The sequence below is a fragment of the Sorex fumeus genome, unplaced genomic scaffold (assembly GCF_029834395.1).
Source record: "Sorex fumeus unplaced genomic scaffold, SorFum_2.1 ptg000129l, whole genome shotgun sequence".
Classification (NCBI taxonomy): domain Eukaryota; kingdom Metazoa; phylum Chordata; class Mammalia; order Eulipotyphla; family Soricidae; genus Sorex; species Sorex fumeus.
The window spans coordinates 17,394,616-17,418,608 of NW_026606186.1; the positions used below are offsets into that span (position 1 = coordinate 17,394,616).

Sequence of the window (23,993 nt, forward strand, 5' to 3'; positions counted from 1 at the left end):
GGAGGGGGGCCTCGTTTGTCTCCCCCCAACCCCCCCAGAAACACCTCTCAGTATCCCTGCCACGTTACCCGCAGGGACTGGGGGGACCCTGGGTGTGGGGGTGGGGCAGGGGCTTTGAGGGGGCAGACTCGGGTGCTCCACGCCAGATAGGAGCTGGGAGCCTCCCCTTCAGCTCTGCCGCCCTCAGCTCAGGGAGATGCCCGGAGCGTCTCCCCAACCCTGATCCTGACCCCTCCATCTCCTCCCTCCCAAGTCTCCCTCAGCTCTGAGCACCCTGGGCAGAAGCCGGACGTCTGCCAGGGCTGTGGATGTGACCGTTGGGGAGGCGACAGTGTGCTTCATCATCAAGCAGACCCATTCCAGGACTGTGCACTGTCTTTGGGGTGGTGTTGGACCAAAAAAACATGCAGGGTCAGGGTTGGACGCATGCAGGCACATGGGCGGTGTGACACAGGCCTGATCTGGGAGGCCTCCCTGGCGTAAGGTGGGAAGGAAGTGAGGGGAGGGGCAAGGGGGCAGGTGCCAGCAGCCGTGCAAAGGCCCTGAGGCCAGGACAGGCCCTCCATTGGTGGAGGTGGGGGAGGATCATGCTTTTCGATGCCCAGCCCTGACCCATGGAACCAGCGGGGGGTTGAGCACCACAGCATCTCCTTGATAAGCGTCTGTGTGGGTCTCCGAGAGCATGGTACTCCCAGACCAGGAGGGTTGCAGGCTCGGTCCGGGGCTGTCCCTTCAGAGTTAGGGAGGAAAGGTGCGGGGTGGGGGGAGATGGGGGCAAGTCAGGCTTGGAGACATGAGTTCCAGGTTCATGTCCCAGCCTCTGGGACTCATTTCCTCCCCTGCCCCCCATGAGCCTGGTCTGGAGATGCATGCTGTCTGCCCTGGACAGCCGGGCACCCAGGCTGACCCGCCCTCCTGCGTCACCCTGGAGCCTCCAGGGGGAGCTAGTCTGGGTCCAGCCGTGGCACGCAGCCCTGACTTGGCAGATGCAACCTCTGGGTTGCATCCCTCGGAGGCAGGCCTCAGGGAGGCCCTGGGGCAACTTGGAGCCGGAAGTTTGGCTGGACAGTTTATGAGCCCTGATGAGGAGGGACTGAAAGACACACCGAGGGTTCAGGCAGTGTGGAGAAAGTCCCCTGGGCCGGGTGGCCTGCCTACCGTGACGAGCACCCCCCACGGGTGCCCCCTGGAGTGGGGGGCGGGAGGCTCTGCCTTCTGTCCTCCCCGTTCTGGCCAGGTCCCCCTGAGCGCTTCCTACCACCCGCCCTGTGTGGAGGCCAGCCACCCATGGGGCTCCTCTCAGCCTCTTAAGGCTGAGTCCTCTTGGCACAGGGTCCCCCTCCTGCCGCTGCCTTTCCTGAGCAGCTATGACCTGGGCAAATTCCCTTCGCTTCCCCGGCCTCAGTTTCCCCTTCTGTCCAAGAGGGCACATGGTCACAGCGCCACCTGTTGGGAAGTCCCTGGGCAATGGCAGTGACTCCGAGGCCCTCTGGAGTCCAGGCGGGGGTCTGCAGAGCTGGACTGTGTGGCCACAGCCTCCCAGGCGTGGAGCAGGAGGACCTGTGGATGGGGCTTGTCAGATCGTGTTCTGGTCTATGTGTTTGTACAGGATGTGTGGGTGTGGGTGTGGGGGATATGTGTGTGTGCATGGGTATGTTTGTGAGTGTATGAATGTGGGGGTGTATGCGTGTGTGCAGGGTTGTGTGTGGGTATGTAGGGGAAGTGGGTAGGTGAAGGTATGCATATACATGGGTGTGTACACGGGTGTATGTGCAGTGTGTATGTGTGTGTGCGGGTATATGTTTGGGGGGTGCACGTGTATCTGGGGGGGTGCGAATGTGCATGTGTATTTGTAGGTGTGTGGATGTGTGTGTGTGTGGATGTGTGTGTAAACGGTGTATGTCCAGGTGTATGTGGGGGGGTGTATGTTTGTGTGTAGGTGCGTATATGTGGGTGTGTATATGTGCGTGTGCATATGTGTGTGCGGTGTGTGTATGTGTGTAAATGGGTGTATTGCAGGTGTATGTGTGGGTGTGGGGTATAAGTGTGTATATACGGGTGTGTATATGTGCGTGTGCATATGTGTGTAAATGTGAGGGTGTGTAGGTGTGTATATGTGTGTATATGTGCCTGTGCATATGTGTGTGTGGTGTGTATGTGTTGTAAATGGGTGTATTGTGGGTGTGTGTGTGGGGGGGGTATATGTGTGAGTATGTGTCGATGTGTATATACAGGTTTGTATATGTGTGTGTATATGTGCCTGTGCATGTGTGTGTGTGCGGTGTGTATGTGTTGTAAATGGGTGTATTGTGGGTGTATGAGTGGGTGTATGTGTGGGTGTTGGGTATATGTGTGGGTATGTGTAGATGTGTATGTGCAGGTTTGTATATGTGTGTGCGCGGGTCTGAAAGTCGGGTGTGTATGTGTGTGTGTGTATGTGTAGCGGTTGTGTGTGTGCTGGGGTAGGGAGTTTGCCAGGCCCTCCCCTCCCTAATATTTATTTGATGTATTTTTCTTTTTGCCTTTTGCCCCCTCCCAGGAGCGGCTGCTGTGGCTCATAGACCTGATGGAGGTACCGTCCTTCCTGGGGACTCCTGGCCAGGGCCCAGGGTGGGGGGCTGTGGAGCTTCCCGCCGCCCCTCACGCCTGCAGCTGGCCCTGGCGGGGACCCAGGCTGCCCTGTGGCTCCTCGGTCTCTGCTCTGGGGGAGGTGCTGTGTTGGAATCGGCGGGAGCCCAGAGACTGATTGGGCTGCCCTGAGCTCAGTGGGGAGCTGTGAAGGGGACGGTCCCCTCTGTGCTGTGGGAGGTGCTTCTTTCAGGAAGGTGCGATGCTCTTCAGTGTCTCCTCTTCTCAGGCCTGCCTCTCTCCTGTGTGTGTTTCTGGGCCCGCTTGCATGCTGCCTCTTCCAAGCAGTCCTCCCTGATCCTCCCAAGGGGCATGACTTTACCCTGGGACTCTCCAGCCCACAGGCTTCCCTTGGTTGTAGTTCTTATCTCATTATAACCTAATAATCTCTACAGGTCAGACTGGTCACCCACCTCGATCATGGGCTCCTTGGGGTATGGTCAGAGTCCCCATGGAGGCCCTAGGGCTCAGCACTGGTCTGGCTCATGTGAGGAAGTTGAACTTAGTCTCAGCAGTGGAGCTTTTGTTCCCCATGGAGGTCCCTGAGACTCCCACTAATAGAGTTACTGGGTGCAGGACCCTGTCTTACGAGGAAGGGGGGTGGGGACCCGGGTCGGGGACACTTAGGGAGTGAGAATTGGGCTTTGGAGCTCACCCCAGGTCAGCTCACCTCAAAACTGGTCCCCTGGAGTCTCCTCCAGGAGCCCAAGAAAGGAATTTCTGTCTGACTGGGGTTGAGGATGGAGGGAGCACCATGGGGCACCCTGGCTTTGTGGGCATCTACCAGGACCAGGGTCAGACCTCAACTGGCACTGCCTCCCGCCCTGTCCCCACTGGGGGACTTTGGGCAGGTGGGCTTCATCCCCTGACTGGCAGAAGCTGGGGGAAGGCCCTGCCCCTTGGGGCCTCATTGAACCGCCCTTCCCCTTTCCATCCCCCCCCCCCCACACACAGCGGGATTTGGGAGCCCTGGGCAGTGGGTGACTCCTGCCAGACCTCTGGCCTTGTCTGACCTTGCACCATCCTTTCTGCTGACGTGGCCCCAGGCCCTGAGCCTGCCGTCTGCAGATATTTCTATTCCCTGGAATGCGGCTCCGGGCATCTGGACTGGGCAGATGGAGGCTGGCAGGGCTGGGCCCCGCCGTCTGCCGCCTGCCCCATTTCAGCCTCAGTTGGGCCCAGCCATCTCCGCTCAGGCCGTCACTCAGAGCCAGTTTCTTAAGTCAGTTTTTTTTTTGTTTTGGGTCACCCCCGGTGATGCACGGGGGTTACTCCTGGCTCATGCACTCAGGAATTACTCCTGGTAGTGCTTGGGGAACCATATGGGATGCTGGGAATTGAACCCGGGTTGGCCCCTTGCAAGGCAAATCCCCTCCCTGCTGTGCTATTGCTCCAGCCCCCTTAAGTCAGTTTTATACTGCAAAATAAAAGCACATTTCACTTCATTTTTATCAGCTTTACAAAAAAAATTTTGCCATTTACATGAACTTAGCCAGAAATAATTGTGTGATATTTTACGGGTTTCATGCATTTCTGGTACTTTTCTTAGCAAAGACCTATCTCAGAGATAGGTGTTAAAATCCAGTGAGGGGTAGAATGATGGTTCAGGAGGATGGTGCTTGCCTTGCATGTGGCCAGCCCATGTTGGATCCCAGGCATCATATTTGGTCCCCTGAGCACCTACCACCAGGAGTGATCCCTGAGCACAGAGCCAGGAGTAAACCCTGAGCACCACTGGGTGTGGCCCCCAAACCCAAACAAAACAAAACAGTACTAAACACACACACACACACACACACACACACACACACACACGCACGCACGCACACACACACAAGTCCAATAACTATAAAGGAAAATCCTGTCAATTTCATGTGCTGAAGACCTGGCCACAAAAATTCCCAGGGTGCTTTGGTTTGTTCCTTGACCTCATGCAAATACTTTCAGGAAGGTAAGCCCAGTGCACTCCTGAGGATGGCCCAAAAAATTTAAAAATAAATAAATAAGTGAAAAAATTTTAAAGATGAGGAACTGGGTATCCCAAAGCATAAATTGTTGAACTTAACACGTCTCTTAAGTGATAGAAGCAGTAAGTCAAGATAATTTCTTTTGACCACTGCACTTTCAGCTCTAAAATGCTCAGTTATTTTTATAGTAAAGTAAATAGTAAAGGCCCTCCCGTTGATCATCGATTTGCTCGAGCGGGCCCAGTAACGTCTCCATTGGAGACTTTGTTGTTACTGTGTCTGGCATATCCAATACTCTCGGTAGCAGAGGGGGTATAGCTCAGGGGTAGAGCATTCGACTGCAGTTATTTTTATAGTCCTGAGATTTACGACCTACCTTTGACCCCGCCTCTCTGCCTCCTCCTGGTGGTCAGAGCCAGGACCACCAGGCTGGGGCTGTCACAGAGGAGCGTTCCTGCATGGCACGCAGGTCACCCTTCACAAATGCCTGTCTTGCATTTCAGTCCCTCCAGGTACACTCGTGCGGGATGGAGGTGCTTGAATAGGGCTGCAGTGGGTCGCCGGGAGGGTCTGTCAGCCCGGAGGCAGTGTCCCGGGCTCACTCTTCCCACGAGGGTCTGGCAGTGGGGGCCCACGCTGATCTCACCTCTCCCAGCCTCTTGGAACCTCAGTCTCATTTTCCTCCATCTCCCTTTCCTGCCTTTGTATTTTCGCCTTTTCCTTTTCCCCTGTCTAATCCCATCATCCTTCAGCTTCTGCCTTCCTACCTCTTAATCTGTGAAGCAAGAAAGTGCATGATTAAATTTCTGCACAAAAGACAACGAAACATCTTAAAGCAAAATAACTTTATGTAAGCTAACCCTGTGCTTATGCATCATAAAAACGGCATCCCATCTGGTCCCCTTGAGCAGCGCCAGGAGTAATTCCTGAGTGCAGAGTCAGAGGAACCCCTGAGCATCACCAGGTGTGACCCACAAAAGAAAAAAGAACAGATGAAGAATTGAGGCCAGAGCGGGTAGGACACCTGCTTTGCGCACAGCCGACCCCGGTTCGATACCCAGCATCCCATCTGGTCCCTCAGCCCCACCAGTAATGATTCCTCCTGAGCACAGAGGCAGGAACCCTTCCCAGTTCCTGGTGCCACTTAGGGTGGCTGGCGATCCTCGTGGCGGGAGAGCCTGGTCTGTCTTGGGACTGCAAGGTCATTTCCCTCTTGGTAGAAGCTAAGCTGGAGAGAGTACCCCTGTCCCAGCCTCCCTAGGGTGGTCTTCCCTACCCCCCCTTATGTTGCTCCCCCAGAGAGAGCCCATCCTCCCCGCCCTCCAGACAACCTGGCCTTGTCAGGTTCTGTTTCCGTCTTTGCTTTGGGGACCACACCTGGTGGTGCTCAGGGCTGACTCCTGGTGGGGTTTAGGGAACCCTGTGGGTGCCAGAGATCGAACCCGGGTCAGCCACGGGCAGGGCAAGTGCCCTCCCTGCTTTCCTATCGTTCCGGCCCAGTACTGTCAGCTTCTGGATCCTTCCCATCCCCTTCCTGGGGCCTGTGTTCACCTGCAGCCCCGTCCAGGGCCCTGAAGGAGAGCTCCTGGACTTGTGGCCCTCGACTGGGAGTGGGACCCTGTCCTCTCCGTACCCCAGGAGCATGGGTTCTCAGTCAGGGCTGCCTGGTTGGTGCTTTTTGAGGGGTGAAGCCAACACTGCCAGCCCTGGTGGCCCAGCACATTCCCTCCTCAGGGCTTCTATGCACCCCAGCAGGCCTGTCTGCCCCCCTGCTCTGCTGTGGGTGCCTCCCGGAACTCGGACCCACCTGCACCTTGGTGTAGCCAGCCTTGCAGGGTGACTGCAGGTGACCAGCCCTGCTCTGGGCTTCATCTGAGCACTGGGTGTCTGTTGGGCAGCTGGACGTCTTCTGGGGAACACGAGACTCGCCATGGTGGGGAGTGGAGGGTGCGGGGCTGTCGGAGTCCTCCCACCCAGGACACGCCATGCAGCCCCACTCACTGGAGCGGACTGCAGACCCGCCCCCCACCTCTCTGTGTGCCCGGCTTTGCTGTGGGTACATCTCAGGGTGCACAGCACCCCTGAGCAGATAAGGAAGCCTCAGGCCTGGGACGGTTCTGTGCTTTGTTCCCCCATCACTTGGCCCTCAGCAGCTGGGCCCGGTGTGAACTCAGAGCTCAGAGGGCGGAGAGCAGGCGTGGGGGCCCTTCCCACATGGTTCTCCTGAAGGAGAACCCAGATTTGAAAGAAAAATTGTTGGGGCTGGAGCGATAGCTGCCCCTTCCTCCAGGAAGCCTTCCTTAACAGTTTCTCTCTGTCTGTGTCTGTGCCTGTGTTTCCTTCTTCTGCATCTTCTTGTTTTCTGGTGCTATCTCTTGGCTCTGGTTTCTGGGAGGCAGTCGGGGTGGGGGGCTTGTGCCTCTAGCCTCAGGGCCTGGTAGCGGTTAGGGCACTTGCCTTGCACGCAGCTGACCTGGGTTCGAGTCCCAGCACCCCATATGGTCACTCAAGCACTGCCAGGAGTCATTCCTGAGTGCAGAGCCAGGAGGAACCCCTGTGCGTCACTGGGTGTCACCCAAAAAGAAAAAAAAAGAGAGAAAGAAAGCGTTGGGGGTGCCTCTTGGTGCTCCCTGTCAGTAGGAGAGCCGGCACCTCTCGCCTCAGATGCCTGCGTGTCAGAGGTCTGTGGGGTTGATGTTACCCCTCAGGAGGGACCCTGGACTCGAAAACCCGGGCCAGGGGAGCCCTCACAGAGCAGCTGGGGTACCACTCTGGGGGGCACGGAGCTGGGGGCGCCTTCTTTCCCATGCTGTTGTTGTCCTCGTTCCAACTCTGCCGTGGCCGCACCAGCCCCAGGGGCCGATGGACTCATTCTCGGGTGCTCTCACAGATTCTCCCACCTGCTTAGTAAATACTCAGTTGCCAGTGCCCTAGACCCCGAGGCCAGCGCTGGGGGCCGGGCTGTCAGGAATTCTGCATCGGTGGCATTTTTATCCTCATAGGAGAGAACGAAGTAAGTCTCTCGCTAGTGTTGTGATACGTGTTAGACCAAAAAACCATGCAGGGTCAGGGTTGGATGGGTGGAGTGTGTGCATAAGGGCACACGGGCGGTTTGACACAGGAGGCCTTGCTGACATAAGGTGGGAAGGAAGTGTCGGAGGAGCAAGGGGCAGGTCCCAGCAGCCATACAAAGGCCCTGAGGCAGGAACAGGGAGCATTTCAAGGAAGCTTGCTGGGCCTTATCACCTGAAGAAGGTTCTGAAGGAGGCAAATGAATGAATGAATGAATCCCTCCAGCTGTGTAGTGGTGGGGAGGGATTTCAGCGTGAAGGCCTGGACAGGGCTGTGTGAGTGGACAGGAAGTGAGCAGAGGGGATTCCTAAGGTCATAGAGGTCAGACCTGAACACTGCCTCCAGGTTAAGTCCAAGACACTCCATGCTTGACTCACGTGGAGCTTCTGGAAGGTTCACAGACATCCTCTTTCCTGCCCTAAAAAATAGTAACTGTTCCCTCTGTGGCCCAGCCCCTCCCCGTCCTCCTCAATCTCCCCCCCCCCCCCCCAAGACTTAAGTGTGAAGCCCTGCCCCTTCCTCCAGGAAGCCTTCTTTAACAGTTCCTCTCTGTGTCTGTGTCTGTACCTGTGCCTGTATTTCCTTCTTCGGCATCTTCTTCTTTTCTGGTGCTTCCTCTTGGCTCTGGTTTCTGGGAGGGGGGAGGGGCCTTGTGCCTCTAGCCTCAGGGCCTGGTCAGTCAAGCCTGCTGGGACTGTAGCTATTGATCCCAGTGTGGGAGAACTGAGTGATGTGTGCTCTAGGGTGGAGAGACCTGCCCCCACCCCCGCCCTGCCCTGGGCCCCTAAGAGCCTGTTTGGAGGGATGTGTGACCAGGACTCCTAAAGTGTCCCTCGGGAAGCTCCAAGAGTGCTTTTGCTTCTGGGGGTGCTCAGAGTGAGCGCAAGGGTGTGTGTGTGTGTGTGTGTGTGTGTGTGTGTGTGTGTGTGTCTGTGTGTGCAGGGGAAGGCCCAGATCCCCAGGGGTGTGTGTGTGGGCAAAAGGCCCACGCACACCTCCCCTCGAGCCCCCTCCAAGCAAAGCACCCAAACTAGGAGTGATGTTCCCGCCTCTTGCCAGTTCCCTGCCGGGCTGGGGCTCCATCAGCAAGCCGGGGGCAAAGCACCCAACAGACCCTGAGTGGGCCTGGGAGTGAGCGTGACACCCACCCTTCACGCACAGGAAATGCCCGTCATGGCCAGAGATGCTTCACGGCATCCGTAGTGGGTTCAGAGAGGCCCGGACAGTCACAGACTCATTCAGATGCTGGTCAGGGAATCGGGGATGTCCGTGCCTGCATAGCGGATGCATCAGGACCCCCGTAAGCCCCTCAGGGGTTTCTGAGGCCCAGAGATTGGGTCAGGTCCACCTGCAGGTAGACAGCTGCTCACATGTTCTTTCTCTGCTTCTAGAACACTCTGGACCTGGAGGAAACTGGCCAGACTGTGCAGGGCACTAGCAGCACCCTTCCTGATGTGTCCCTGGTAAGGTGCTCTCTGGCCCACTGTGACCCTAACTCCTGACTCAGCTGAGGGCCCCTCTGGTCAGCTGGGGGCCTCTGCACAAGTGTCTTATGTCTCTCAACCCTGGCCACAGCAGGGCCAGGCCCCTAGGACTGTGTGGCCCAGGTGGTGTTTGTTTGTGATGTTATCTGCACCACAGTTCCGGAGACAGGAGGGGGGGCGGGGAGAGAGGGGGGTGAGAAAGAGAGGGGGGTGGGGGCTGGAGCGATGGGACAGCAGGTAGGGCTCTTGCCTTGTATGTGACCCACCGAGATTCGATCCCTGGCATCCTATATCGTCCCCTGAGCCAGCCAGGAGTAATTTGTGCATGCAGAGCCTGGAGTAACCCTTGAGTGTGCTGGGTGTCGTCCTCTCTGCCCCGGAAATAGAGAGAGGGCCCTCATCCAGAAAGGCCTCACTCAGAGATCCTGAGTGAGGACTAAATGCTGTTGATTGGTTTTGCGGGGGCCCGGGATCAGACCCAGAGCCCTTCTGCTGCATCCTGGGAATTACCTGGGTCCTCTGTCCACCCCCCCCCCACACACACCCCTCTATGGCATGATTCCGCCCATGGGCTCCCGAGCCACATGGGTCCAGGTCCTGCCTCTGCATAGACCCTGCAGGGCAGCTTTGCCTGGACTTCCCTTCAGGGAAGAGATGGAATGATGGCCGAATCCTCACTCCCAAGTGCATGGCAAGGGGGACGGAGTACATTTAAGGGGCGTGCTGGGAAGAGGCCGTCAGCGCTGAGTGTGTGTGTAGGGAGGTGGGGGGATGTTGGCACGGACAGAAAAGGGAACCGTGATGCCCACGCCCGTTGCTGCCCCTCCAGGCTGTGCCAAGGAGACCTGCCCATTGCTGCCCTGGAGAGAGGCTGTGCCTGGCGCTTCCTTCCAGTGTCTGTCCCAGGGGCATGCCCCCTCGCTAGGAGCCCAGATACCCTACCCCACTCCCCAGAAATAGGGGAGAAACGCCCTTTGTGTTGTTGCCACCCTCCACCCCTCCTCTTCTACAGCCATGTGCCCTGGGACAAGCCTGTCAACGCCAGGCACGCCCACTCCCACGGGTAACCATACCACCCCGAGCCTGCGCCAAGATCCCCAAGCTGATCGGCAGCCCAGATGCCGGGAGAAGTTTTCCACTCGGGTGTTGCATTATTCAGAGCTGCGTGGCCGGGAGCGGGGACAGAATTCCAGCTGGGGCCTTGCACACTCGCTCACTGGCTGGCTGGCTGGCTCTGCCGTCCGGGCGCCCTGCAGTGTGGCCATGGGCTCTGACTCCCTCTACTCCTGCTGGGTGTTTTGGCAGGACGACGTCAGACCCAGCTCCCAGGCGCTTCCCAGCTTCAAGGCGCCACCCGTGCCCCCTCCTCCGGGCCAGCCCAGGAAGCCTGGCCGAGAGGACCTGCAGCCGCCCTCCTCGGCCTCCTCCCACTCGGGCATCGTGTTCTCAGCGCCCCCCGGGAATCGCAGCAGCCCGCCGGCGGGCAGCGCCCCCACCCCAGGGCCTTCCGGGGCCCCAGACTCTCCCTCCTCACCCTCGCCTCTCTACGCCTCCGTCTCCCCCGCCAATCCCGGCTCCAAGCGGCCCCTGGATGCCCACCTGGCCCTGGTCAACCAGCACCCCATTGGCCCCTTCCCTCGGGTCCAGTCCCCACCGCACTTGAAGAGCCCCCCCGCGGCGGCCGCGCCGGCTGGGGGCTGCCTCCTGCCGCCCTCCCCGTCAGGCCGCCCAGAGCAGGCTGGCACCAACCAGCACTTTGTGATGGTGGAGGTGCATCGCCCTGACAGCGAGCCGGACGTGAACGAAGTGAGGGCGCTGCCCCAGACACGCAGTGAGTATGCGGGGCAAGGGGGGCAGGCTCAGGGGCCCCCCTCCCACCAGGAAGTGCTGTGGGTGGGTCCCAGGGATCCTACTGCTGCTCACCCAGCCTGGGGGTAGCTTCTACCCCAGCAGATGGCAGGGGGTGAGGTGGCAGGGGCAGACGCAGGCGACAGACTGCCATGGCCTCTCTTCGGTTTCCCTGTGCCTGGCCAGCCTGCCCATGCGCTGTCCGCTGCCCTCAGCCCCCAGGCTCCCTGGAGCATCGCTGCTGGTTTCTCTGAGCTGCTCCCACCCCCACCTGGCAGGAAGTAGGTGCAGGGGAAAGGGTCTGGAATTAATCTTCGGGGCCTTGGAGGTTCTCCTGACACACAGACTCCGGGAGAGGGGGCACAGGATGGATCTTTCAGGCGCTTGCAGGGAGTGGGTGCGGTCTGAGGCTGTGACTCCCAAGCTGAGGCTGTGGATGGGGCTGATGGGAAGGAGAGAAGTCGGGGCGAGAGATAGTACAGCGGGTAACACCCCTTACTCCCCCCCAAGATGCCCCAAGCATCGCCAGGAGTGTCCCCTGAGCACCGAGCAAGGAGTACCCCCTGAGCACCGCGGGGTGTGTCCCCCAAAGGTGGAAAAGAGTGGGGATGAAAAGGGGCAGAACTCTCCGAGGCCCTGGTGCTCCCCAGCCTGAGCGCCCAGGGCACATCTTAGTGGGGTCTTGCTGCCACCTGGTGGCCAGAGCAGTGACAGGCGACCCCCCCCCCCAGGTCCCTTGGGGCCAGGGATGGTGGGGGCTGGGAGTTTACCCTCAGTGGCCAGGGGAGGCAGCTAAGGGGCGAGCAGCAGGACAAGGAGAGAAACTTGAACAGGGTGGTGGGTCACAAGGCCAGGCCCAGCACGGGACATGCAAGCACCTAGGAACAAAGGATCAGTGTGCACCTTCATTCAGGGTCCTGAGCACTGTTCTGGGAGTCCACCTAGACAACTGACCTGCCTCATCCTCCCACTCACCCTGGGAGGTTGGCACTGTCCCTGTCCACCAGGGGGAGGGACGGGAACTAAGCAGTTCCTGTTGCTCTGAGGCCTTGCAGTGCCCACTTGTCTTCATGACCAGGCACCATTGCTCCTGCATTGGAGGCTCAGAGAGTCTAGGTGACTCCCCCAGCGTCACACAGCAGACCAGAGGGGGTTAGCACCGACCTGTGGACCCCAGACTGTGTGTCCACACCCTAGAGGTCTCATACTCTCAGGGTGCTGGAGCCAGCGAGCCTCTGCGGAGCAGACGGGGCCGGTCTCCCCCCCCACGTGTTCTTTTATTCCAATCTCTGCATTGGTGTGTGTACCCAGAGAGTCAGCGCCATGGTCCTATGCCGGCTCTTCATGGTCACGCGAGCACCTCTGGGAGTGACAAAACCCCAGACAAAGTGGACAGCGTGGTGGGTTCAGGCAAGCTCACAGACAAGGAAATGGGGCCTGGCAGAGCCTGGCAGAGCCTGGCATGGCCCGTGGCTCCTGTGTTCTCTCCCACCCTCCTCAGATCCCTGCTACTGTACACAGTCCCCCGAGCACCATAAGGGCTCATGCTGAGCACCCAGCCAGGAGTAGTCCCTGAGCACCCCGTCCTTCCCCCCAAACAGGACAAAACAGTTGTGAGCGGTTTTCCTTCTCACCTGTTTTAATCTTTGTGCTGGGGGCAATCAAGGCAGACCTTCTGGAAGTGGTGGGCAGGTCCTAGGGCAAGGGCAAGAAGGTCTCAGGTTCTCCCTGCTGCTCTTCCTGAATTGCTCCATTTCTCTTAGCCTCTGCCAAGCCTCCACCAGCTCTGTCACCTCCTCCAGGCAGCCTTCCCTGCTGCCAGCCTTATCAACCACTATTCTTCTCCCCATCCCCCAGCAGCCTCCACACTCTCGCAGCTCTCGGACAGTGGGCAGACCCTGAGCGAGGACAGCGGCGTGGACGCTGGTGAGGCAGAGGCCAGCGCCCCGGGGCGAGGCAGACAGGTGGCCTCCACCAAGAGCAGGAACAGCAAGGAGCCGCCCCGGAGCGAGAGGACCTCTGAGGGGGTCACCAAACCGGTGAGCATGAAGGGGGCAGCATGCGGGTTTGTGGGGACCGCAGGCTCAGGTGGTCAGCAGGGGCTCCCTGACCCCAGATCGGGGTAAGAGCCACAGAGCGGGGACTGCAGAGAGAGCACAGGGCTAGGGCTCTTGCCTGGCATGCAGTTCATAGGCGGTTCGCATTCATTCTTGCAATTCTTGAGGACAGAGCCAGGCGTTATCCCTGGCTGGGTAAGGCCCCCAAACAAAACCAAGCAAACAAACTAGGACTCAGACATGATAGTACAGGGGTAGGGCCAGGGAGGGCGCTTGCCAATCCAGGTTCAGTCCCCAGCATCCCGTCTGCTCCCCCAAGCCCCACGAGAAGTGATTCCTGAGCAAAGCCAGGAGTCAGCCCTGAGCATCCCTGGGTGTGGCCCCCAAACAAAACAGAAAATAAAAGAAGACCGCAGAGGGGGCTGGGAAGCCCCTAGTGCTGGAAAGACAGGCGTGTCTGGAAAGACCCTGGGGTCCAGCGGCAACACTGACCCGCTGACCACCCCCGTGCTGCTCTGGCCCTAAACATGGTGCCTGTCTGCAGCCAGGCTGGGATGCGAGTCCTGGGCCTGCACCCAGCAGCAGCTCCTTCCCACAGCTGGCTTGGTACAAGGGGCCCCCCTCAACAGGACTGCAGGCTGAGCTCCACTTGGGGGGGCGCACTCTGCAGCTGCCCCACCCCGCCCCCACCGCCAGGCCTGGCTCCATGGAAAGCTGAGTGGGGTCTCCTTCCTCACGTTATGGGAATGTGCCCAAGCAACAGAGGGAGAGGAGGGAGGCCCCTCTGGTTTATTTACCCGTGTGGGCTCCACCTGGCTATGGCCAAAAAGGGCCGAGCCAGGCATCCAGTTCACCAAGAGTTTTTACATAGTTGTGGCTACACTGTTTCTGCGGGGAAACATTTTTTCATTTAACCTGCTAACAGATACAATTGTGGCTGCAGGATACAATTTGCTTTAAGTGCCACGTGGACATTGATTCATTGTTTCTGCCGCCTCCTTCTCTTCGAGCCACCGGCTTGGACTTGGCTTGGACTTGCCTTGCTCGGTTCTGGGCACAACTTTGGGATTTATGATCGGGTTGTCTTTGCCCGGCTCCTAGAACGGGGCACTCAGAAGTCCTGCCCCTCATCCTCCCACTTCACTTCCCCCCCCCCCACAGCCCGGACTCCTGGAGCCCACGTCCACCCTGGTCCGCGTGACCAAGAGTGCGGCCACGCTGGGCATTGCCATCGAGGGCGGCGCCAACACCCGCCAGCCGATGCCCAGGATCGTCACCATCCAGGTGCGTCCCTCTGGGTGCCCCGAGAGACCAGACCTCCCTCCCTTCCTCCTTCTGAAGCCCCATCCTGGGGTGGGGGTGGGGTTATGAAACCCCCCAGGCGCAGACCTGGGCTCCCCTATGTCTCGGTTTCCCTACTGGGAGGGTCCGGTGCAGGCTCCTAGGCGCCCCACGTGCTCCCCTCCCCCCCGCCCCCACAGCGAGGCGGCTCCGCCCATAACTGTGGGCAGCTCAAGGTGGGCCACGTGATCCTGGAGGTGAATGGGCAGCCACTGCGAGGCAAGGAGCACCGGGAGGCCGCGCGCATCATCGCCGAGGCCTTCAAGACCAAGGAGCGCAGCTACATCGACTTCCTGGTCACCGAGTTCAACGTGATGCTCTAAGCCAGGACCCAGGGCACCGGGAAGTCTCCTCAGGGGGAGGGGGGCAGGGTCTGCAGGGCCGGGTCCACCCAGGGTAGTTCTGGCCCATCAGACTGGAAGCAGGAGAAAAAAGAGAGATGGGCAAGAAAAATGGTCAGGGACCTCCGTGCAAGGGTGAGGGGTGACTCTTGTCTCCACAAGACTGCCTGTGAGTGGGTCGTGGCGGGTCACCGATGCCCCACCCCCACCTCCTAAACCTTGGCCCATCCCCACACGCCCAAACCTATGGAATGGGACCTCAGACTCCATGGACATGGCCCCAGCTGGCGGCCGGGGGAGGCGCATCCTGCAGGACCTTTAGTGCCACAAATAAGCACCAAGCACCCCTGCCCCCGCTCCCATCCCAGACAGTCCTCGTCCCCTCCTGGGATTCATTATTTATTCCCCCAGCGGCTGTTCCCCCTTCCCCATCCCTCCTTCCCAGAGGCCTTGCAGGCAACCGGCGGTGGCCGAGTATTTATATACAGAGCTTATGACTTTAATTTTTCAATAAAGAGTCGGAACGAGGTGAGGGTCCAGCGTGCTGTGTGGCCACCCTGTATGACCTGGGTTTCCACTTCTCCACACGGGGCCACTTCAGGATAAGAAGAGGTGCTGGGAATATCACACACCTCCACGGCAGCAGTTGTGGGGGGCCCACAGCAGGTGCGTGAGGCCCCTCGGGGAATTACCCACAGATACCAGTTGTCGGGGTTGGGGAGCAGCATTTGCTCACTGCTGGGTGCTGGATTGGCAGGGGGCTCCCTGGAAGTGCTCAGGGGATATTTTTGCAGGGGATGATTTGTTGCTGGAATTGAATGGGGATACTGCTACCAGCCTCTCGTGGAAGTTGGGGGTTGCACGGGGGCCATGCTTCTGGTTCAGAGGCAGTTCAGCAGACACAACTGGGGTGACTGAGCAAGGGGCCCCCAAGGCTCTACGAAGGCCACACCTGTTCTGGGCCCAGGTCTGTGTGCAGAGAAGGCTTCCCTGGCTCGCCGTGTGTATCTCAGGTGAGTTACTACCTCTGTGGTCTTCCGCTGCCTCGAACCAAATATCTCCCTAATAGGTGGTACCCAAGAGGACAGAGGGCTCCACCCCTACCCCACCCCCTCGGTTCTGCTGCCTGTGGCCCCAAGGTTATACTCAGAAAAATAAGAACCAGAATGAATTGGCTTCTGGAATTCTCTAGTCCTGACCTCCGGGCTGTGCCCATGAGGCCCTGAGCCCGGTGGAATTTTAAAACTAAAATCACTTCTTTGCAAAGGGGGCGTCGACAGATCAAGTCGCTTGCCCCAAACTGCCTCCCCAAGTCACTGTCCTCCCGTTGTTCATCGATTTACTCGAGCGGACCCAGTAACGTCTCCATTGGAGACTTTGTTGTTACTGTGTCTGGCATATCGAATACATCACGGGTAGCTTGCCAGGCTCTGCCGTGCGGGCGAGATACTCTCGGTAGCTTGCCGGGCTCCCGAGAGGGGCGGAGGAATCGAACTCGGGTCGGCCATGTTGGCTGCGTGCAAGGCAAATGCCGTACCGCTGTGCTATCGCTCCAGCCAGCTTTCCCAAGTAGTGAGGATAAATGTGGGATTGTCAGTGCTGAAGCCCAGAATAAGTGGGTGAGTGAAGCCATGGTGTCTTTGGGGACCTGATACAGTCCACTAAGGCAGCTTTCTTTCTTTAATTGAATCACTGAGACACACTTACAAAGCGTTCATGTTTGAGTTTCAATCATACAATGATCGAATACCCATCCCTCCACCAGTGCACATTCTCCACCACCAGTCTCCCCAGTATACCCCCCCTTCCCAACCCTCCTCCTCCTCCATGGCAGACAGTTTCCCCCAGACTCTCTCTCTACTTTGGGGCAATATGGTTTGTGATACAGATACTGATTGGTGATCACATTTGGTCCTTTATCTTCCAGCACACATCTCCCACCCCGACCGGTTCCTCCAACCATCATTGTCTTAGTGCTCCCTTCTCTATTCCAGCTGCCTAAGGCAGCTCTGAAGATTGGGATAGTGGTGCCAGGGCCCCCCATGAGCACCTCCACCGTCTTCACTCACATGCCAGACCCGGAGAGGGTACGACAGAGGGAGGGACTCAGGGTCTGTGGCTGGATGAAGGGAAAGTCAGGAAAAGTCACACCTACCTAAGCGAGTGGCCCCTGACCTGGGAGAAATCGAGGTGAGGGGCGCACAAGTCCAGTGTGGAAAATACAAGAAGAGATCAAGGCACAGCTGAGCCTAGCACCTGCCATCCTGCCTCTGTGATCTCGCACAAGTCACTTGACCTCTCTGAGCTCCTTTCTCCCTGTTGAAATGGGATATGAAAACTTATTCATTGAAAATGTGGGTTCTTGTGGAGCTGGATAGTACACTGGGTAAGGTGCCTGTCTTGCATGTGGCCAAAGTGGGTCCCATCCCTGGCATTCCTTATGGTCTCCCAAGCACTGCCAGGAATAATCCCTGAGCGTCACTGACTGTGGCCCCAAAACCAAAAGTAGCTGTTTTTATAAAGAGCTTTACACTATGTTTGTCCCTGGAACAGAGCAACTCTCTCTCTCTCTCTCTCTCTCTCTCTCTCTCTCTCTCTCTCTCTCTCTCTCTCTCTCTTTCTCTCTCACACACACACCACACACACACACACACACACACACACACACACACTGTCTCTTTCAGTCTGTTTCTGTCTCTCTCTTAATTTTAGGTTTTTGGGTCACACCTGGCAATGCTCAGGTATTACTTCTGGCTCTGCACTCAGGAATTTCTCTTGGCAGTGCTTGGGGACCCTGCAGGACGCTGGGAATGAACCTGGGTTGGCTGCAAGCTAGGCAAATGCCTCATCTGCTGTACTATCTTTCTGGGCCACAGAGCACGTCTTTAGTGAAGACAAGCTGCTGTGGGATTGTATTAGACCCGAGAGCCACCTGGGGAGAAAGGGGAAGCTTTTAGGAAGAGAAAAAGGAACCCGAGGGGCCCCCACATGGATCAGGGCTTTGGGGTGAGTCACTTCCTGTCTCAGAGCCTGGAAATCACCTGGTGAAACAAGGTTGGTTTCAGGAGCCCTTTAAATGCCTGCCGTGGGTTTATCCTTTGTGGGCCTAAGGTTCTACTTCTTCTCTTCAGCTGCGCTGCCTCTGAGCGGCAAGTTGCATCCCTGCGGTACAGAGGCGGAACCCGGGCCGTCAGTGAGACGGGTCTCCTTCACAGCCACTGTCCCAACAACGGGTTCTTTTTTGCCCAATACTAGCTGCAGAAGTCCTTGTCTCGTCTGGGAGGTGGGTTTCCCGGCCTGTCAAATGGTGGTTTGGGACTACAATAAATTTGGGGGAGAAGGATAGCATTTACTGACCTCATGGGAAAGGATCCAGCAAAGAGTTCACAACAATTTTTGATCTAGAGCAAGTGGTCAAGGAGGGTGTCCTTTATATCCCGGGCCAGCTCTGCAAACCTGTCATGTCTTTCTCCCCGAGCCGCCGCACAACCCTCCAAACTCCGTTGCCAGCCTGTTGCAGTCGCACAGATTACAGCCGAGATGCAAACTCCAGATTTTTAGATTCCCAGTTCTGGGGCCGCGCATCGAACTCTCTGGGGGCGGGCCATGGGGCGACTGCCTCCCTGCGATTGGTGAGACTTCCAGAGGTCCCGCCTCCAGGGCCGGCGCCCCGCCTGTCACAGGCCGGCCTGGGGGATTATGCAAAGCGCCTCCGCCCGCCTCGCTCCCTGATTGGAGGCCTTTGTTTGCCGCTCAACTCCAGGAAACCAGCAGCGCGCGCGCGGCGGGGGCGGCGGCGGCGGCGGCGGCGGCGGCGCCCAGCAGGTGAGTTGCAGGGAGGGGCTCCAGCCGGGTCTCCGGCCAATCCCGGAGGCTAGCGGGGCCTCAGTTTCTCCGTCGGGGCAATGGGAAGGGCGAGCAGATCCGCGCTCACGGAGTTCTGATGCTGGTGCTCAGAGGCGGGTACTGCTTTCGGCCTCTCCCACGTGGAAACTCCGCTTGCGCACCGCGCGGGAGATGCCTGGGCGCTCCGGGGATTGGGGTTGGACGTCCTGGACAGGCGATCGGGGCCCGGGTGCCAGCCCCGCTAGGGGCCAGGTTCCGCCCCCTCCGCCCTCCAGCCTCAGTCTCCACCTCCGCACGACGGGGGCGTTGGCTTTTTGTCTGTGAGTTTCTCTCTCCCTGCAGCTGGAGCCGGGCGCCAGGAGGAGGGGAGTCCCCAGGGGAGCCCGGGGGTGGTCCTTGGCGGGGCCGTGTTGGGGCTAGAGGCGGGGCTCGGGTCGCTGTGGTTACCCCGGGGGCTGGGACTTCTCGGTGCTGGGTTTTTGCGTGAGATCCGCTCACCCGGCAACCACCCGCGCACGCCCGGCGACTCGCAGCGCGCGCCCTCCGCGGACGCCTAACGCAAGTTTCTTTTCCTCTTTTTTGGCGGAGTAGAGCAAGGGCCCCGCGTGGCGGGGTGGGGGGTGGGGGGTAGTAAAAAACGGCCTGTCCCCTCCCTATAGGTCCCCAGATGGTTAGACGTGAGGGCGGGGGAGAGAAGGGGCGCGCCTTGCGCAAGGGCGCACAGCTGGGGAGGCGCAGAACTGGCAGGGCCCTGGGCAGGGGGCTAGCACCCGCTCGCCCGCCCTGCCAGCGCTCCGGAGACTCTATTTATTTTTTGTTATTTTTATTTTTGCTGAAGGAAATGACAGGATAGAGCGTGAAGAGTGTGACAGACAGCGAGGACAGTCATGGTGGTTCTGCCCTCTCAACAGGAGCAGAAGAAATGACTTGAAACGAAAGCATGAGGGACTGAGGTTAGACAAGCACCGGGACTTCCCAAGAGCATTTTTTCCCCACCCCCACGCACCTCCTCTGAAGTCCGTGGGTTTTAAATCAGGGCTAGTTGTTTTAGTTTTGTCACCATAACAGAATTTCTGTTCATGTATTTGAGGGGACAAATTCTGACTTCCTTACCGAGGGGGGTGGGGGGGCTGTCACATGGTGGAGTGTTTTTTTTTTGGGGGGGGGGTTATTCCCAGAGACATTCTTAGTCCTTCCGCAGGTGTGTGTGTATGCGGGCGTGTGTTTGGGGGTGTGGTGGAGGACCTCAGCAAACTTCCCCAGAGCCCCGCAGTTTGCCCAGAAACGGGATTGGGCTCTTGCAAAGAGATTTCGTCAGCTCACATCAGTCTGCACGCCAGCCCCGGCAGTGCGCTGTCACCCCAAGCCAGCATTTGGGGAACGGTTGCCAAGGACATGTCCACTTAACCCCGGGTGCAGGGAAGTATTTCTAAAGCATCCCGCTGAACCGCGAGCTTCCCCGCCAAATCCTGGCAATGTTTCCTCCGTCCTGGGAGGGCTGGACCTGGAAGCCTCAGACCTTGTTGGACATCCCTGCCCTGCCTCCCTGCTGCTGCTCTGCCTCCCCTCAGTACAACAGGCGTGGGCACGCCCACTTCTGGAAGGCGGCCTCATAGAGAGAGGTTCAGCCCACGTTCCCAAGCTTGCACTGGACAAAGTGAGGCCCAGAGAAAGGCAGGCAGACATCGTATGGTATCTGGAGGCTGATGCAAGCCGCCATGCTGAGGGTTTGGCTGCCCTGGGTGAGTCCTGGGAGACAGGAGCGCTCAGCGCCTGGCATGTAACAGTGCCCTAGACATTGTTGCTGAGCATCTAGATCTCAGCACTTGGTTCTCACATCTCAGCCTCAGCAGCGTGTGCCGTTTTCCTCATTTTACAGACGAGGAGCCTCCAGGTGAGAGAGGCAGACTCCCCTGAAGTCACATGGCATCCCCTGAAGTCACATGGCATTTCTGAGACTCAGTGGAAGGCATGTGGCTGCATTGGCACCACAGCTCACTTGCGCCTGGCTGTACGCAGCTCTGCCCGGTGTGTATTCAGTGATGTCCCAAAAGTTTGAACTTGGCTTTGGGAAAGGGAGCTCACATTATGGAAATCAGGACTAGCCACCAGATCGGGACCTTCTCTTTCTTTTTCTTTCTTTCTTTCTTTCTTTTTACTTTTTGCTTTTTTGGGTCTCACCCAGCAATGCACAGGGGTTACTCCTGGCTCATGCACTCAAGAATTACTGGTGGTGCTTGGGGGACCATATGGGATGCTGGGAATCGAACCCAGGTACAAAGCAAATGCCTTATCCACTGTACTATCGCTCCAGCCCTGACCTCTTTCTTTTCTGTTGATTTTTAAGGGTGCAGGGGGAGGGCGCCCAGTTCTTCTCTGCGTGCTTCTCAGGTATCGGACGATTCCTGGGGAGGAAGGGCAGAACGTCCCAGGGGAGTCAGGCCTGTACCCTCTGCAGCTTCCCATAGGGTGGTTTGGAAAGGACCCACTGAGGTCCTCAGCCGGATGCGGCTGCCTCTGGTTATTAGCCCAAATTCCAGGCCTAGCATCTGGCCTTTAACCTGAAAGTGACAGCCCGCCTGCCTGCGCCTGAGGTCCTTAAGCTGCTGGGGCTTGACCCAGAATGACTTCTGATGAAGCTGATGCACATGCAGACTGGTGGGGAGGCTAAAACAGGGCAGATCTCTGGGAGCAGGGGCCTGGGAGTTGCAAAGAGAACCCCCTCCTGAGCGCCGTGCTGTGCACAGTTTCTAATTGTGGGTGCAGACCTCACCCCTGTGCTTCCAGTGCTATGTGACTGGTGAGTTTTGTGACCTCTCTGAGCCCTTGCTCATCTGTTCAATGCCCAGTTCGGAGGATCCAGTCAGACACCACTCAGGCTGCCCCTGCAGTGTTGAGAGGGTCGGGGCTGAGTGCACCTTTCCGTTTGCACACCCCTACAGGCTGCACTATGGCTCTGTGCAGATGAGCACACTGGGCATCAGTTGGGAAAGAGAAAGGGAGCATGGGAGGGACCTGCAGCGTGCTGCGGGCTGTCAGAGCTCCGAAGCCCTGGGACTGGCCAGTCTCTCTCCCAGCCCCCACCGGTGAGGTATGCATGGGACCCTGGTGGCTCTGTTTACTGTGCTTGGGATTTGGAACCGCATTTTACACTTCCTATTTCGGGGGCCACACCCAGTGGTGCATGGGCGCTATCCTGACGTGGTGGGGATCAAACCCGGGACTTCCACACATAAAGCGGACACTCCACCTCTCTGAGCCACCCTCCCTGGCCCCCATTTTATTTTACTTTTATTTATTTTTTGTTTGGGAACACACCCAGCAATGCTCAGGACTCACTTCGGGCTCTGCACGCAGGAATCACTCCTGACGGTGCTTGAGGGGCCATATGGGACGTTGAGGATCGAACCTGGGTCAGCCGCATGCAAGGCAAATGCCCTACTCCACTTCCCCAGACCTTAATATTATTTTTTAAACAACAGTTATAAAGTACCACTAAGGAAAAAGGGTTTGCTTAGCTGTGATCCGACTTCCTAGTGATGATTCTGGCCATCTTTAGGAGCACCTTTTATTTTTTAATCTCCTCTCCTTACTGTCCTTCCTTCTTGTTTTACTTTTTTTCTTTTTTTGGGGGGAGGCACATCTGGGGATGCTCAGAGCTTACTCCTGGCTCTGCACTCAGGGATCACTCCTAGTGGAGCTTGGTGGACCCTATGGGGTCTCGGGTATCAGATGTAGATCAGCAGCGTGCAAAGCAAGTGCCCTACCCACTGTACTATCTCCCCAGCCCCTGTTTTTATTTGCTGGTATGGACTCTCCAAGTATATTATTTTATAACTCATTGGATCACTCGACTCATTCCAGTTTTCCACAACACATCATGTTCTCCTGGCCTCTTGGGGGTTACCAGCTACCTTATCTTCCACGTAATGATCCCCTGTTCTTGGGCCCTGGGGTTTATTTCCGGTCTTTTCACCTGCCTTGGGTTTTTTTTTTGCAATGAGGCTTAGGTTATTGTGTGGATGCTGAGAACTTGAGTCAATCTCAGCTTCCTCATCTATGAAATAAGCTAAATAGGACTGGGGAGGGAGCTCGAAAGGTGGGGCCACCTGAGTGTTTGCATGCAGGAGCTCGGGGTTTGACTCCTGACACTGCGTGGTCCCCGAAACTGGGAGTAGTGTTCCCCACCCCAGATCACGAGATGTATAGCCCAAATAGGAGAGAGAAAGAAAGGAAGGAAAGAAGGAAGGAAGGAAGGAAGGAAGGAAGGAATAAAGAAAGAAGGGAAGGAAGAAAGGAAGGAAGAAAGAAGAGAGGAAGAGAGAAAGGAAGGAAGGAAGGAAGGGAGGGAGGGAGGGAGGGAGGGAGGAAGAGAAAGAAGAAAGAAAGGGAAAGAAAAAGAGAAAGAAGAGAGAAAGAAGAAAGGAAACGAAGGAAGGAAGGAAGGAAGGAAGGAAGGAAGGAAGGAAGGAAGGAAGGGAGGGGAGAGAAAAAAGGGAAGGAGGGAAAGAAAAGGAAGGAAGGAAGATAAAAAAGGAAGGAAAGAAGAGAAGACAGGAAGGAAGGAAGGAAGGAAGGAAGGAAGGAAGGAAGGATGGAAGGAGAGGGGGGAAAAAGGGAAGGAGGGAAAGAGAAGGAAGGAAGGAAGGAAGAAAGGATAAGATGAGGAAGGAAGGAAGGAAGGAAGGAAGGAAGGAAGGATACATGTAGCAGGCATGCTGCTTCCTGCCTCCTTGTGTTGGCGCGACCTTGCAGTAATGAGCTCCTTAGCCAAAACAGGCCTTCACGGGGCATTTGACTCATCCCGGGCACTCACCAAGTGAGGCTGTCAGCAGTGCGCCCTTGGCACAGGCAGTTGTAAATTGCTTTGCTCTTTTCCCGGGTCTGACCGTGAGAGCGCGCCCATGCTCTCAGGCGCCCACCCCTCCCTCACCACCCCCCGCTTCAGCAGACAGGGATGCCTGTTTCCTGGGGCAGCACCATTTCTGGAGGTGGTCAGTGGCCCCCGAGGGGCAGCCTTTCTCTGCACAGAGGAGACCCCCGCCACCCCGTGTGCCCAGGATGGGAGCCGCAGCTGCCCTGCAGGAAGGTCAGGCAGTGGGAGCTGCGGTGCCGTCACATGGGCGGCCACCATGTGGCTGTTTGGCAGCCGGCCGGAGTCATTCGTCCTTCCGTGCTGTGCCAGCTGGGCTCTGGGCTACAGTTTGAGGCACCTGGTTTCATTTATGCTCTCAAGGATCCCACAAAGTCAGTATGACTTCCATTTCACACATAAGGTTCAGAGAGGCTAAGTGACTTGCACAGAGCCACACAGCTTTGCAGAGAGAATCTGATTGCTGCTAAGCCCAGGCACCTCCGTGCCCTGCCACTTGGGGGCGGGGGACAGCACATGAGACATTTGGGGCCTCT

At 57.7% G+C, this 23,993-nt stretch overlaps 2 protein-coding genes across 3 annotated transcripts in view; both read left to right on the forward strand.

The window, feature by feature from the left end:
• WHRN (whirlin) overlaps positions 1 to 14,763 on the forward strand; it is an 80,064-nt gene extending 65,301 nt beyond the window's left edge. The window contains exons 8-12 of one of the 2 annotated variants that reach the window (XM_056138502.1): positions 9,059 to 9,130; positions 10,457 to 10,982; positions 12,860 to 13,038; positions 14,218 to 14,340; positions 14,538 to 14,763. In XM_056138502.1, coding sequence (XP_055994477.1) covers positions 9,059 to 9,130; positions 10,457 to 10,982; positions 12,860 to 13,038; positions 14,218 to 14,340; positions 14,538 to 14,720 — 1,083 coding nt within the window. In that variant the 3' untranslated portion in view covers positions 14,721 to 14,763. Of the gene's footprint in view, positions 1 to 9,058; positions 9,131 to 10,456; positions 10,983 to 12,856; positions 13,039 to 14,217; positions 14,341 to 14,537 lie in introns of both variants that reach the window. The other variant, XM_056138501.1, reaches the window with a different exon arrangement.
• A 4,666-nt stretch (positions 14,764 to 19,429) lies between these two features.
• The window catches only part of AKNA (AT-hook transcription factor), a 60,748-nt gene continuing 56,184 nt past the window's right edge, over positions 19,430 to 23,993 (forward strand). The window contains 1 exon segment of the mRNA XM_056138591.1: positions 19,430 to 19,537. The gene's annotated coding sequence lies outside the window, so the exon portion shown is untranslated.